This window comes from Typopeltis vanoorti, chromosome 23 (genome assembly GCF_054136105.1).
Source record: "Typopeltis vanoorti isolate ZY-2024b chromosome 23, IOZ_Tvanoo_1.0, whole genome shotgun sequence".
NCBI lineage: Eukaryota > Metazoa > Arthropoda > Arachnida > Uropygi > Thelyphonidae > Typopeltis > Typopeltis vanoorti.
In genome coordinates, this window is record NC_143571.1 from 68,720,643 (window position 1) to 68,735,956 (window position 15,314).

The following is a 15,314-nucleotide window of genomic DNA, read 5'->3' on the forward strand; positions in this document are numbered from 1 at the left end:
TCCTTTCACTCTTATTCTTATGATATTCTTTCCCCGCCATCATTTTAGGAATATCTTGTTTAATAAGATTGTACAACTACTTCTCTCATAACCTGTTTGTGGTTTGAACTGTAGGGACATATTCAGATAACACATCATTTTAGCATCTTTTCAAAGCTTCTCATGTTCTGCTGACATATCCTTCCCATTCAGTAACTGATACCATAGAACCAAAGATAGTATTCTCCTGAGTTTGTCATAATTTCCAGCTTTGTAGTTCAGCATATGACCTTTCCGATTGAAACATCCATATGGTTGGCTACTTCTAAAGTCAGTATAGCATGATCACTGTCACCAACTATTGACGAAACAGTCACATTCTTAACTGAGACACTTCTGATGCTATGATCACATCTTGTTGAGTTGCTTCTTTTACATGCTCCCTGAGAAAGTTGTTTTGCAACTTCTCAATAAACTCTCCTTTGTTCTTATCATGAGTTTTCTCTGCTACCCGTTAATATTTGGGTAATTTAAGTTACCCATAATAATTACTCATTTAGTACTCATGAGAGTAATTTCTTCATCCCCAGCAATTGAACTGCCAGGTCCATAGCAACACCTCCACCATATATTTCATCATGTTAACTTCCACTTTACGCCAGATAGCTTCAAACTCTCTGCCACACAAGACGTTATTACCGTTATTGCTTTCATGAGTTTCTACCCTAACTCGACTTGAGTTATCTTTGTTATATTTATCTCACACACAAGAGATACAAGAACCTATAGCACATCACTAACATATGTGAGGTGCAGATAAAGATTGGGAAAGAAGAAACCTGTTGACATTCTTTTTAAAGAGGTGTAGTTGGGAAACACATCATGGGGAAAGGCTGTTTCAAAGGACAGAGAATAAATAAGAACAGATGCAGGTTTGATGAGCTGCTGCTCTTGTTTTTAACAGGCCTAACAGCTAGTGGAGGAATAATGTTTGCCATTTCACTGGAGCAGTAACCGTGGAAGTACCTGTAGAAGAGACACGAAGCTCAGATGAGATAAAGGTTGAAATGAACCTGTGAAGAAAGGATCATAGATGATCCTTTCTTCACTTTCTAATTTCATTCTCATTCCATATAAATTTATTCAGCTTTCTTCTTACCAAACCAGGTAGGAAGAGAACAAGGTACTGTTCTCTTCAAGGTACTTATCTGTTTCCATATTTAATTTTCCATCTTCACTAAAAATTATGCCTAAATAGCTGAAATGTTTTACTTGTTCTATAGATTCACCATTCAGGATACAGATGATGATTTTAATGTTTCTGCCTATTTTCATTGCCTTTATTATTTTTTTTTATTGCTGATATTCATACCAAATTTATTACATTAGTTATTCGTTAAGGATGCCAAGAAATTATATAATTGTATAAGTGTAAGCAAACAAAGTTTGCACATGAAGTAGCACTTCACGTGCAAACTTTGTCTGTTTACACTTGGATAAAGGATTAAACAAGAATATAATTTCTTGGCATCTTTAATTTATAGTATAACCAAGTGGAAAAACTTTCAACAGTTATTCAGTTTAATCAGGGAATCTTGCTGATTTATACTTCATTTAATCAGAAATATAACATCATCTGCAAAAGGTGTAAAGAGCTAAGATTAACATTACCAATTTTGATATCAGATTTAATACCACTTTCCTTCATTTTTGCTGGGCCATATAGATAGTGAATAATAGTGGAGATAATGTGTATACCCTTATTGCACATTTCTCTTCAGACATATTTCTAGATTCTTATACAGCCATGCAGAAAAAACATAAAATTTTATTAAAAAACTCCTGTGTATTTCATCCTCCATAGCATGGACATTGGTAGGGAGAAGGAGAAAGACTGGCAACTATATTAAAAACATTAATCATAAGAACGAGTCACTCAGTATGTACTTACTAGTTCATATATATATATATTATTATTATTATTATTATGAACAGCTAATGGTAATCACTTCCCTATACTTTGAGATTGATTGAATTAGAGTAGTTAAGGTTTGGAAACATTTCATAATGTTTCACATGCTTCAAGAAAAAAGACAATCAGATCCTGCTGGAATGAAGAACTGTCTGTCCAAAGAGCTCTGTCTAGTGTCAGTAGTATGAGATGCAAGGCCAGACTTGTCAGATTCAAATCTGACAAGTCTAGCTTGATGGTCTTATATTCTTTTCAAAGCAGAGTGGCCAGGCTTTCCAAAGTAGCAGAGATGACATGAGCAAGGTACATAGACACCTGATAAGGAGAGAGGTGGTAATCAATAACTTTGTAGATTGTAAGAAAGAAGAAAGCTTCCAATTTGGTTTGAAGGAGTTGTATAGATTGAATTTGCAAATAATTCATGCTATTCCATTCAGACATTCCTTTAATGTAAGTTATTGAAATTCTTTCCAAATTGGATATTCTGGAAACATGAAACACTACGAGATTGTCTGAACTTTAACCGTAAAAAAACATTTTGGACTATATGCCAGTCTGAAAGTTTTTTGAAGTGATTACCATTAACTGTTCATAATAATATTTTTTTTTTTAAATTTTAATTTTGACTATTTAATTGCAGAAGCTTTTACAATTGTTTCTCTGAACTCTGATAGTGTAATCCTGTTAACTCAGCTGCTACCAATAAATGAGCTAGCACATGATATGTGACTCATTCTTGTTCTTCATGTTTTGAATATCGTTGCCAGCTTTTCTGTGATGATGTCCATATTACATTGGATGAAATATATTATATTTTTTAAAATAAAATTCTATATCTTTGCTACATGTATAAACTGTGTAAGAGTACAGAAATATCACAAACATTTCAGACATTCATTGCATAAAGAAATTTAAGTAACTAATTGAAATTTGAGCTTCTGTAGCTCAGTCAGTATAAATGAAATCCTTTTGGAAAGACCTGGGTTCAATTCCCGTCAGTAATGTGAGGAACATTTATCTGGTCTCTTTCAATGAAAGTGAGTTAGCCAATCTCATACAGAGGTAGTGTTTTTTTGTTTTTTTTCTCACTCAGAAACTTGGGTTTTCCATTCCCCAGAACAGGCAAACTGATCCTGTGAACACATATGGACTACTTCAGAAATACTGTCCTTAGGGAATGCAGCAAGGAGTGGCAACCCATATTTGCATTAATTAGCTGTAAGCCTCCTCATTGGGGCAATCAACCCATCCTAGGATAGGATGGATGAGTAGATATGATGATGATGAATTAAAATTTGGCTACTATGTAGTATAAGTTGCTACACAATAGTCAGTTATTTTCCGTACATCTTTAGATGTAAATAATTCATTTTTAAGTTGCTTTTTCAGTTCTGTATAGCATTGGCATATATTATTTATATGCAATTCTGAGAACCAGTAAACTTGTTTTATCGGAAATAGCGTAGAGATAAATATTATTTTTACCAAATGTTATTTACTGTGCATTTCAAAAAATAAATAAAAAAACAGACTTATCATCATAGGAAGTAATCATTGTACCAGACATATGTTGTTGTTTAAACACTTTTGGTTTATTTTAGAAGTTTATCATATCATTCTTAATTATAGGCAGCCTTAGAATCATTAACTGATGTAGAAAATGAAGGGATAAAAAAACCCCGTGGTCGTCCTCCAAAGAAATATAAAGTAAGATAAATTTATTAGATTAAAATTTTATTTTGTATTGCTACTTTGGTAACAATTTTATTATTATTTAGCATATATTTTTTGCATTTTCACATATGTAATAAAAAATTAGAATTCACATGCAATTTGTGGCAGTTGCTGAATGTTGGTTGAGTGATAATGTCCTTTCTCTCCAACTAACATGCTTTTGTATTTCTGTATTTTTGAAACACACGCTTTGGGTATGGAATTTCATTGATGATATGCAAGACTACCACCATCAGTCTGCTTATTGGAGGCTTAAAGTGTTGGAGGTTGGAAAAAAAAGTTCCATATTTAGTCATCAGAGCAGGATTTCCAGATTACCTAACCTTTTTTCTTCTAGCAGTACTGCTACGATATATGGTCACACCCTTTTCTTGGATGTGATTCACAAAGCTAACAGCAGCAACTAACCCTTTTGTCAATTACATATATAGTTTAATCCTTTATCCAAGTGTAAGCAAACAAAGCAAAACTTTGTTTGCTTACACTTGGATAAAGGATTAAACCAAATATCTAATTGGTAGCATAGTCAAGTGAAAAAACTTCCAGTAACCCTTTTGTCGTTGCCAGGTTGCTCTCAGATCACTGTGTCATATTGTAGGAAACACATGCTTTTACATCCTACCTCATTTGAACAATACTTATAGTTGAACTTCAAGAGAAATACCATATTTAATCCATAATAATGTTTTTTCTCTTATACAGCATAAAGAATGTTCATCATAAAATTCTTGATATATACTCTCAGGAGGAGAAGCATACTATGATAGTTTCCTTCAGTTTTCTAAGGCACATCTTTGTCAAACCCACCTTGTTCATGATCTTCCTCTGGGTATTTTTCCTATCATCAAACACCAGTTTTGCTAACATTCTGTTTAAGTGGGAATATTACTTCAGATTAGCTCTGCTCACGTATTCATGAATGCTAGCATTGTCAAGTTCCTTCCTAATATCTTCATTTTTAAAACAATTCTACCATTGTTCACTCCATTAATTTTTTTTAGAACTTCAGTATGTGTGGTCTCAGTCTTTGATAAACTATTTTATTTCTTACCCCAATCCCAGATTCATAATTTAAAATTTATTTCAACAAATTTTGTATACAAGATTTCTGTAATTATTCTTGAGAAATAGTTAAGAAAAAAATTGTGTAACCAAGCTTGGAGAAGAACATGCTGGATTCAGGCCAGATTGTTGGGATCAGATATTCACTTTAAGACAAATAGTTGGGAAATCCTTGCCTTTTCCCACAAGGATTACTATTATTATTGTTGTTGTTGTTATTATTATATAGAACAAGAATACAGGGTACATACAACAGTTAAAAATGGTGTTGCCACAAGCTAGAAATTAATATTAATATAAATAATATTAAAACTGTTTTTGATGTTTATATAAATTGGGCATCTCCCAGACTTTTGGGAGAGAGACAATCATTCTCATTTAGCTTAGGACAATGTAAAAAGGCTTTACAACTTTCTTTGAAAAGGCATTCATATTTAAAACTGCTTCTATGGGGAAGACGAGCTTCATCCCACTGGATACTGTGTTTAGTGTCAATACTATGCTCTGTCAGACCAGAGTTTTGTGATTTCACGTACTGAATGTAATATTGATGTTCATTAATTCTTTTTTCCACAGAATGGTCTGACTGCCCAAAGTACATATGTCAAATTACATTCACAAGGAATCTGTTAAATTCTTCTTCTTCTTCTTCTCTTCCGTCTAAGATGGGTTGAGTCTTCTCTTGAGCAGGATCTTCCAGTCTTCTCTATTCCTTGCTGTTCGAAAAAGTTCCTTATATGTTCTGCATCCCAAGATGTTCTTTATTAATTTCAGCCAGATATCTGTTAAATACCAACTAAAAATAGAGGTGACAGTTTTTCTTTTGTATATGGTAGCAGACGAGAAATTTTGTTGATAAGAAAATATGTGTGCATAGGCTGATATCGCTTCAGAATTTTACCAATAGGTTTAGAGATGCCAGAAATATAGGGGATTGTCCGTTGAAGAATCTTTAGGTGTTGAATCATAGGAGTCAACTATCTACTGGATTTGATGAGGGTTGTAACCAGTGGTGAGCTATAAGGGGCTCGCGCGATTCTCATATTTGTGAGCCACTTGTTCTTCTTGTTTAATAATCTTGTAGAACTAGAAAATACCACCGTGGAATGTATTCATGCTATTATAATTGCTACTTTAAATTCATATGGATTTTCTGATAACTATTTAAAAAATCATTTCATTCCATTTTGTTCTGATGGAGCTAGTGTAATGTTAGGAAACAAATCAGGTGTTACAATCAAACTTCTACAAACATTTCCCAATGTTTGATTTGGCATTGCGCTCGACGTTTACACTTAGCATTAGACGATTCGATAAAAAAACATTAAAGAAATAAATCATTTTAAAATATTTATGGATAAATTATATGCTTTTTATCATCAATCACCAAAAAATCAACGAGAATTAAATACGATTGCAAAAGACCTTGGTATCGAAATTTTAAAGATCGGCCGTGGACCACGATGGGCAGCTTGCAGTTTAAACGGCTCTTGCTTTCTTGAGAAATTACCCAGCTTCATGCATGCATTTTGCATCGAACGATAAATATAAGGGCTTTTTAAACCGATTTCTCAATTTGGAATTTTTAAAAGATCTAGCATTAATGATTGATATCCTACAGGAAATATCATATCTGTCAGAAGCTCTATAAAGTCGCAATATAAGTATTATAAGGGCTAAGTTAGGCTTTTTTAGCTCGACGATGCGAGCCCTTTGTTAAAATTTCCATATCTCACCACTGGTTGTAACCATTTAATTCCATTAAAGTTTTAATAGTGAGAAATTCTTGTTTTAAGCTTGAGGGAGAGTAGCACACATTATGTATTCTATTAATTAAATACTTGATAACACCAATTTGAAACACATGATAACACCAAAAGTCTGCCAGTAAAGGTAGGTTTTCGATAAACTGGTTGACAAAGCACCAAGGGTTGTGTAAATAAGAATGGTAGACTACCAGGATTTTCTTTTTCGATGTTGAATTGAATGTGTGAGTGATGTAATATTGTAATACAAACAACAAAAACATCATCAATTTCCTGACATGTACCCTCAAGGGGTGTACAGGATACGATAGTACTACATGAAAAATTTACGTCATTACTAACTTCCTATCTACAATTTTCCTCCAAATCAGTCTGTTACTTGTCAAGACTCCAACATAAACAACAAAAATATCATCAACATAACAAAACCAAAGAGAGAGTTGGGAATGAATGGATAATGATATGTTATCTTCCAGATGGTTGAAAAAATAGTGCCAAAGGTGGAGAAGATAGAGGGCAATCCATGGCAATGCCTTCAACGTGTCCATAGATCTCATTTTTCCAACTGAAATATCCTGATTGCATAACAAATGCAAAAATCTTCACAGAATCATGAGGAAAATTATCATGTAGTATTTATTTATTTAGCATATGGCATAATAATAATAAATTTTATTATCATTATTTTTATTGTCTGCACAAATAAATACATATTTGTGCAGACAATAAAAATGAGACTATCATATAGTAAACTAATGGTGTCAGATAACGGAATGTTGATATATAGAGAAACAATGTCAAAGCTAACATACCCAACTCTTGTATTTGAATATTCTTGATTTTTTTGAGAAAATGTGTGGAATTCTCGATAGATGATCTGGATTGTACATTATGTGCAGTTAATACATGTGAAAGAAATTTAGCAATTCTATTGGTGGGAGAATCAATACAATTCACAATGGGTTTTACTTGGACAACCTTCTTTATGAATTTATGGAAACCATATAAACGAGGAGTCCTTACAAAATCGGTATGATTTATACAAAGTATTTTTATCCTGACTAACAACATCATCAAGGAGCTTATCTAATTGTTTTTGTAAGGATTATAACTAATTTCTTGATATGCAGAGGTATTCTGTAAAAGGTAGTCTATCTTCCTCCTCACACTCAAAACACGAAACCTTTATCTGCTTTCAAAATAGATATATGGTCCTTTTGTCTTAATGAAAGTAACCAAAAGATATTGAATTCAGTACTAGATAAAATAAATGGAGATAAATTGCTTCTAAAGAGTAAAGCAGCAACTTCAAAGCTTAGTTTATTAGCATCTTTGCTTAAAAATCCTGACATTGTGTTTGATATTATGCAGAAAATCAATTTTTTCTGCATAATAAATCATGGCCTTTAGTTAACACCCTAATCTCAGCATTAGACAATGGGCATCCAGAAATGTTAATAACCCATTTCTTAATAGAGTTAATAACCCAGTAGAAATGTTAATAACCCATTTCAAAAATTTACTGCTGACAACATTCGTAGGAATGTTGTCAGCAGTAAATTTTTGCTTCCAGTATAATGATTCATATTTTTTGCATTAGTCTGTATGAATATTTCATAAGAGCGAGTTAAAGACCTTTAAGAAAAATGTAGAATGATATCCAGTAATTCATCGTCCAGAGTAGCTGAAATCCTTGTTTCAAGGTCTACAATACACTGAATGTAAGATGCAAAATGTTTTTTAGCCATTTGAAGTTGATTCCGAATCAAGAAAAAACTTGTACAAATATAGATTGCTTGAGCTCCAGGTGAACGAATTGTCTCTCTAAATCTAGCAAATGTAAGAATAACTTTCATATTGCAACATTTCTTGAGAAAGGCAATTCCTTATAAAACTGATAATTTCCCTAACTTCTCACTATCAGAACTTGAATGGAATTAAATGGTTACAGCCCTTCTCATATCCACACATAATTGATAATCCACGGATAATCCAACACCTAAGAATTTTTCAACAGATCGCAGAATGTCAAATTCCTATATTTCTGGTATCTCTGAACCTATTGGTAGAATTTTGAAGCACTATCACCTTATTCCCACATATTTCCTATCAACAAAATTTCTCTTCTGCTACCATGTACAAAAGACAAACTGTCACCTCTATTTTTAGCTGGTGCTTAGCTGATTCCTTGTGAATATAATTTGACATACTTTACATTGTAGACAGGTCATTCTGTGGAGGGAAATAAAAAAAAAATTAATGAACATCAATACTACATTGAATATATGAAACCTCGAAACTCTGGTATGACGCAGCATATTATTGAAACTAAACACGGCATCCAGTGGGATGAAGCTGGTCTTCTCCATAGAAGCAGTTTTAAATATGAATGCCTTTTCAAAGAAAGTTGTGAAGCCCTTTTACATCATCAAATTCCTGACATGTTTCCTCAATGGGTGTATAGGATATGATAGTATTACATAAAAAACTTACATCACCACTAACTTCCTATCTACAATTTCCTTCCAAATCAATCTGTTACCTCTCAAGACTCCAGCATTATCAGATCTTATATTTCTATCTTCTAAGGCACCTTTTACTGTATCAATCCACCTGTATCTTGGTCTTCCTCTAGGTCTTTTTCCAGTCAACCTGGCAGAGAACACTTGTTTTGCTGATTTTTCCTCACCCATTCTGTTTAAGTGACCATACCACCTGAGACTAGCTCTTCAATCACATTCCTGGATGCTGACAATGTCAAGTTCTTTCCTAATATTTTTTATTTATGATATTGCCATTTAATGCCATCTGTTCATGCCCCTCATCTTTCTCAGGACTCTCATATCTGCAGTCTCAAGTCTTTGGTCAAATGTTTTATTTCTAACCCAGCTCTCAGATCCATAAATTAAAATTGGTTTGAACACTGTTTTGTATACAACTAATTTCTCTCTTATTCCATATAAATTTATCAGTTGACTTCCTCCCATACCAGGTTTGTTGATTCTGTTGTCTATTTCCATATTTAATTTACCATCTTCACTAAAAGTTGTGCCTAAATAGGTAAAATGTTTTCTTGTTCTATAGGTTCTCCATTCACAATACAGTTGATATTTTCAATGTTTCTGCGATTATCTTTGTTTTATTATTGCTAATTTTCATTTCAAATTTATTACAACAGTTATTCAATTAGTCAGGGAATCTTGCAGACTTGTACTGGATTTATTTAGAAGTATAACATCATCTGTATAAAGTAAAGAGCCGAGATTAACACCTCCAATTTTGATATCAGGTTTAATACAACTTTCCTTCATAATGTGATCCATATAGATGATGAATAACAGAGGGGATTAATGTATATTCTTGTCTGACACCAGATTTTACATTAAACCATCTTCTTGTACGGCCTTCAATACTAACTTCTGACAACTCAAATAAAGACTAAGTATTGCTTGATATAATGATCCACTGACACCACACAACTGTAGTGGTTTGAATAGCTTCTCTCTTGGCACCTTGTCATATGCTTTTTCCAGATCTACAAAACTTAAATACAGATCTTTGTTATATTCCCATGATTTCTCAAATATTTCTTGTAAAGTGAAAATCTGATCTGGTACAACCTTTGGAAAAGCAGTGTTTTGTTCAGCAATTTGAAGGATCGTTAGCTAGAAGGAATGCTCCATGTCATGCCCTACAGGGGAAGCACTACTCTTGGTGCCAATGAATACTTTCATTTTATTGTTAAATTAAATATAATCATTAAAGCTTTTTGGTTTTATTAACTTTAAAAAAAAAAAAAAAAGAAGTAGTAAATAACATTTTAGGCATAATGGCTTTCTCACAAGCAGAAAAATTAATGTGGCCATAGAAGATTCCTGAAGCAGGGAGAAAGTTATCACTGTAAACAGAAATGGTAGTTTTACTTGCTATATTTAGTCTTAAATAGACTAAATAGAAATTTGTAATGGAATCTACCTGGATACTGAACGAACAGGGATAGGCTGGCAATTTGGGATTTAGCCGACCAAATTGTATTCTTATTCGCTTAAACCACACATCTCCTGGTTAAATACCCCCCCCCCCCCCCCGTTGTTTTTGCCATGGAACCAGGGCGAACAGCAAAAAAGGCAGCTCCTGGAACAAATCCTAAAACTTACCTTAACTCAACATCACCAGAGTTCAAGATCGGTAATATCAACATAAGAAGCCTGAATGGCAAAGAAATGGAGCTAGCTGAGGAATCGGATAAGTACCTGATTGACATAATAGGGATGAGAGAAACAAAAAAGACAAAAACTGGTGAGATCTTTCTGAGCATAAATACAAGATGTTATATTCAGGCAATAACAATAAAGGAAAAGGAGTAGTTATAGTATTTATAGTATTCAGCTATAAATACTATAACTAATCTTCTTGAATGGCAGGCAATATCAAGTAGAGTGATGTGAACAAATATCATAATGGGGAAATGGACAGTGAGACTTATTGTGCATCAGCCTAACCTAAATCATAACAAATGTTTTTCTCTCTCTCTTCCCCTCTCCTGAAAAAAGTTTGAGAGATTCTCATCGAGGGAAAGTTCAAGGCTACATTGTGATTGGTTGGTAAATTTAGAGCTGTTGTGTAAAATTAGTGATTTTTTATCTGTTTTATTGTGGTTTTTCCTTTAGAAAAGTAGTGTTTTATGTATGTTAGTGTACATTTTCCTATTTTTCATGTATTTAGTGTTTCATAACATATTTTTATGAAACACTTTTTATTTTTATTTTAAGATATTACAATAATAAATAATTTAAAATGATGCCAAAAATGCACACGAAATGTAATGCTAAGAGGAACACTGAAGGTCGAGAACAAGTAGACTTGCTCCACTAAGGAGGTTATTGAAAATCAATTAACCTCCAAAATAGTGAAATTAAAGCAGATTATCAGAGAGAGAGAGACAACACGAGAATTACAGAAAGTCAAGATGCATTTGAATGAACACAGGGACGTAAAGAAAATTAAGCAGCAAAATAAGAAACAACAAAAAATGAAATCAGGTAAGTCAGTAAGTAACGAAAATCAGGTGAGTAACATTGTTTGTAAAAAAGATGATGTTATTTGATATGACAACTCAGTCATAAAACATGCTGTTGATAATCAGATTATAACTTTAAGATTTCCAGGAGCAAAAATTAAAAATATAACACAAGCAGTTCAAAAACAGAAAAGAAAAGTAAACGAGCTCATAATTGTAGTGGGTACCAATGACTGAACTAATGATAAGTTCAGTATGAGAGAGGATATGAAAGGGGTTTTGGAAGAGGCAAAAGTGAGAAAGTGAAAATAGTAAGAAGGGCATTGATGGCAAATGATTCAATGCATAAACTATGTAGAAGAAATGTAAGTTTTTTTTTTTTTTTTTTTTTTGAGGTTTGAGTGAAGATTAGATTTGTATAAGAGGAATGACTTACATCTGAATGCATTGGATATCAGGAGTCTTGATAAACCAGCAACTGGTATGAGACCTGACACAGAGAATCAGAGAAACTAAATTATAATAGGAGGAATAGTGAGAATATGAGTGTGAAAGTGACAATGTTATGTAATTGTGCTAATGACATGAATGGGCATTATTATGGAAATTATTACAAGGAAAGGACGATTTCGATTTTGTATTCATCAGGTTTGGACCCATCAAATGTATGCAAAGATGTCTACATATATAATGCACTAGAGAAGAATAGAGATCTGCAAGTTGTCCAACAGTGTCATGTTGGACAACTTGAAAGAACATGTACAAAAAGAAAATAAAGGGTACAGTATTTTTAGGAAGGATAGACAAGATAGGAGAAGAGGAGGCGTGCTGCTAATGATATTGGATGACTTGAATCCAGTTAGTGTTGAGACCTATGATTGCAGTACCAGTAACTGGTAGGTCGGTTGCTAGTGATGAAGAAATGCATCACCATTGTGTGTGTGTGTGTGTGTGTGTACACACACACACATCTATTTTGTGTGCACATGCACACCCACCATAAATGGCTGTTTCCTGACTTCTTTTGATCAGCTCTAATTTCATTACCGATGAAATTTACACATGTTAATAGGTGCTATTTTGCTATGCCCGTACTCACTAAAGTGAGTACGGGCATGGCAAAACCGAGGTACCAGATGCTGGACCATGCCTTACTTCATGTAATATACATCTTTATGTTATTCTGTAGACTGTTCCCTCCCCTTCTTTTTTTTCTTCTTTCTCCTCTCCTTGCTCCTTCTCCCTGATGCTATTAAGTATTCAAGGGCTGGGGTTGAATCTTTCCTATCTTGCTAAGTCATTTGGTCTTATGCAGCCACTGAAGGAAGCAAGCTAGCCTCAATAGGTGCCGGTCCCAAGCCCGGATAAATGCCGAGGGTTGATATCAGGAAGGGCATCCGGTAGTAAAACTTCACTGCCAGCTCTAGCTATGATATGAGTCAAAGAGAAAATGACATAAGGGCTAGGGCATACTCCTTAAGCAATGCACAGCCACATCGCCCTACAGCTTCGAGAAGTGGACGAGGGCTACTGCATCAAGGGCGGGTGCAGTTAAAGAAGCGAGCCCAGCAGGTGGAGAGGATGTTGCGAGTGGGAACACTGAATGTTGGAAGCATGACTGGAAGAGAGGTGGCAGACATGATGAGAAAGAGGACGTTGGACATTTTATGTGTGCAGGAGACAAGGTGGAAGGGGGGAAAGGCAAAGGAACTGGGAAATAGATATAAACTCTGGAGCGAATAACGAGGGAAGAAATGGTGTAGGAATTGTGGTGTGTGACGGAATGAAGGACAAAGTACTGGAAGTGGGTAGAAGGAACGACAGGATCATGCGAATGAAATTGGGTCTCGGAGAAGAGTGGGTGGTCATATTATGTGTATATGCCCCACAAGTTGGCTGTACATCAGAGGAGAAAGATGAGTTCTGAAATGTGTTAAATGAAGAAATGAGGGAACTGGAAGAAAACGAGATGGTGATTGTCGGAGGAGACTTGAATGGACACATAGGGAGACAGAATAGAGACTGTGAAAGGGTGCATGGTGGCCACGGAGTGGGAATGATGAACCAGGAAGGAGAGAGGGTTGTGGACTTTGCAGCAGCGTTTGATCTGGCAATTGTGAACTCGTTTTTCTACAAGAGGGAAGAACATTTGATAACATTTAGGAGTGGTAACAACAGTTCACAAATTGACTACATTTTGATTAGAAGAAAACATTTTAAGGTTGTGACAAATTGTAAAGTAATTCCAACAGATCAAGTGGCACAGTAACACCGACTGCTGTGCGCAGACTTTAAAATAAGATCGAAGATAAGAACCTCTGGAAGCCATGGGATGAGGACAATTAAGTGGTTTCGCTTGAAAGAAGAGAGTGTGAGGAATCGTTTTAGGGAGAGGGTGTTAGAGAGGATTTCGGATGGACTGGAAAGTGTACAAGATTGGTGGAATCATAATTCAAAAGTAATTCTGTGCTGTGCAATTGAGGTGCTTGGTGAGACATCTGGAAAGATTAGAGAGCAGAAGGAAGGTTGGTGGTGGAATAATAATGTACAAGTGGCAGTGACAGCTAAGAGAAAGGCAAAGCAGAAGTGGGATGAGTCAAGAGTGGAAGAGGATAGAGAGGTGCAGAGAGAGAAAGCAAGAAGCCAAGAGAGTTGTGGCACAGGCGAAGGCCATGGCATATCAAGATCTGTATGATCAATTAGAAACAAAGGAAGGACAGAGAAAAATTTACCAACTAGCAAAATGTAGAGATGCTGAAGGAAGAGTATTATGGAGGGATGTGGACATAAGAAACAGATGCAGAATATACTTTGAGGGACTTTTGAATGAGGAAAATGCAAGGACTCACAGAGAAGATGGGCAGCCTTCTGAGGGGATGGTGCAGAACATCAGTAGAGTGGAAGTGACGGAGGCCATGAAGAGGACGGGGAATGGAAAATCGGTGGGCCCCAACAGGATTCCAGTGGAGGCATGGAAAGCATTGGGGGAAGAGGGAATTGACCTGCTGTGGGACCTGTTCATGAAAGTTTGCCAACAGCAAAATATACCCGAGGAATGGAGGGAGAGTACTCTTGTCCCCCATCTACAGGGGTAAAGGGGATGCACAAGACTGTAAAGATTACAGAGGAATAAAGTTGATGTCCCACACAATGAAAATTCTAGAAAGGGTTCTTGATGGAAGATTGAGGAAGGAGGTGGAGATTGCAAAGGAACAATTTGACTTCATGCCTGGTAGATTAACAACAGATGCTATCTTTGGGTTACGGCAGATGATGGAAAAGTTTCGAGAGAAACAATGGGAGCTACATCTGGCATTTATTGATCTGGAGAAAGCATACGAGAGTGCCAAGGCAAGAAGTCTGGAGGTGTCTGAGGGAGAAGAAGGTTCTGGAGAAATATGTCAGGTTGGTGCGGGAGATGTACAGAAATGCGAAGACAAGTGTTCGGACCTGTCTGGGACCGACAGAAAGTTTTCAAGTAACAGTTGGCTTGCATCAAGGGTCAGCATTATCCGGTTCTGTTTAACATTGTGATGGAGGTGGTGACGGAGGAGGTGAGAGAAGATGTGCCTTGGACAATGTGTATGCAGATGACATCTGCTGTGTGTAGATTCAAGAGAAGAAGCGGGAACTAAACTGGAAAGATGGAGAAAAGTACTGGAAGAGAGAAGTACGAGACTGAGCAAAAGTAAGACAGAGTATATGTGTTGCACAGTGGGCGGCAGACAGGAGACATCTGGAGCTGGAAGGAAATGTCATCAGGAAGGTGATGGACTTTAGA

At 35.4% G+C, this 15,314-nt stretch overlaps 1 protein-coding gene across 3 annotated transcripts in view; it reads left to right on the forward strand.

Moving 5' to 3' along the window:
* Positions 1 to 15,314, forward strand: part of LOC150093934 (uncharacterized) — a 513,542-nt gene that overhangs the window by 253,069 nt on the left and 245,159 nt on the right. For all 3 annotated transcript variants that reach the window (XM_090412955.1, XM_090412957.1, XM_090412956.1), the window contains exon 14: positions 3,581 to 3,658. In XM_090412955.1, coding sequence (XP_090269081.1) covers positions 3,581 to 3,658 — 78 coding nt within the window. The remainder of the gene's footprint in view (positions 1 to 3,580; positions 3,659 to 15,314) is intronic.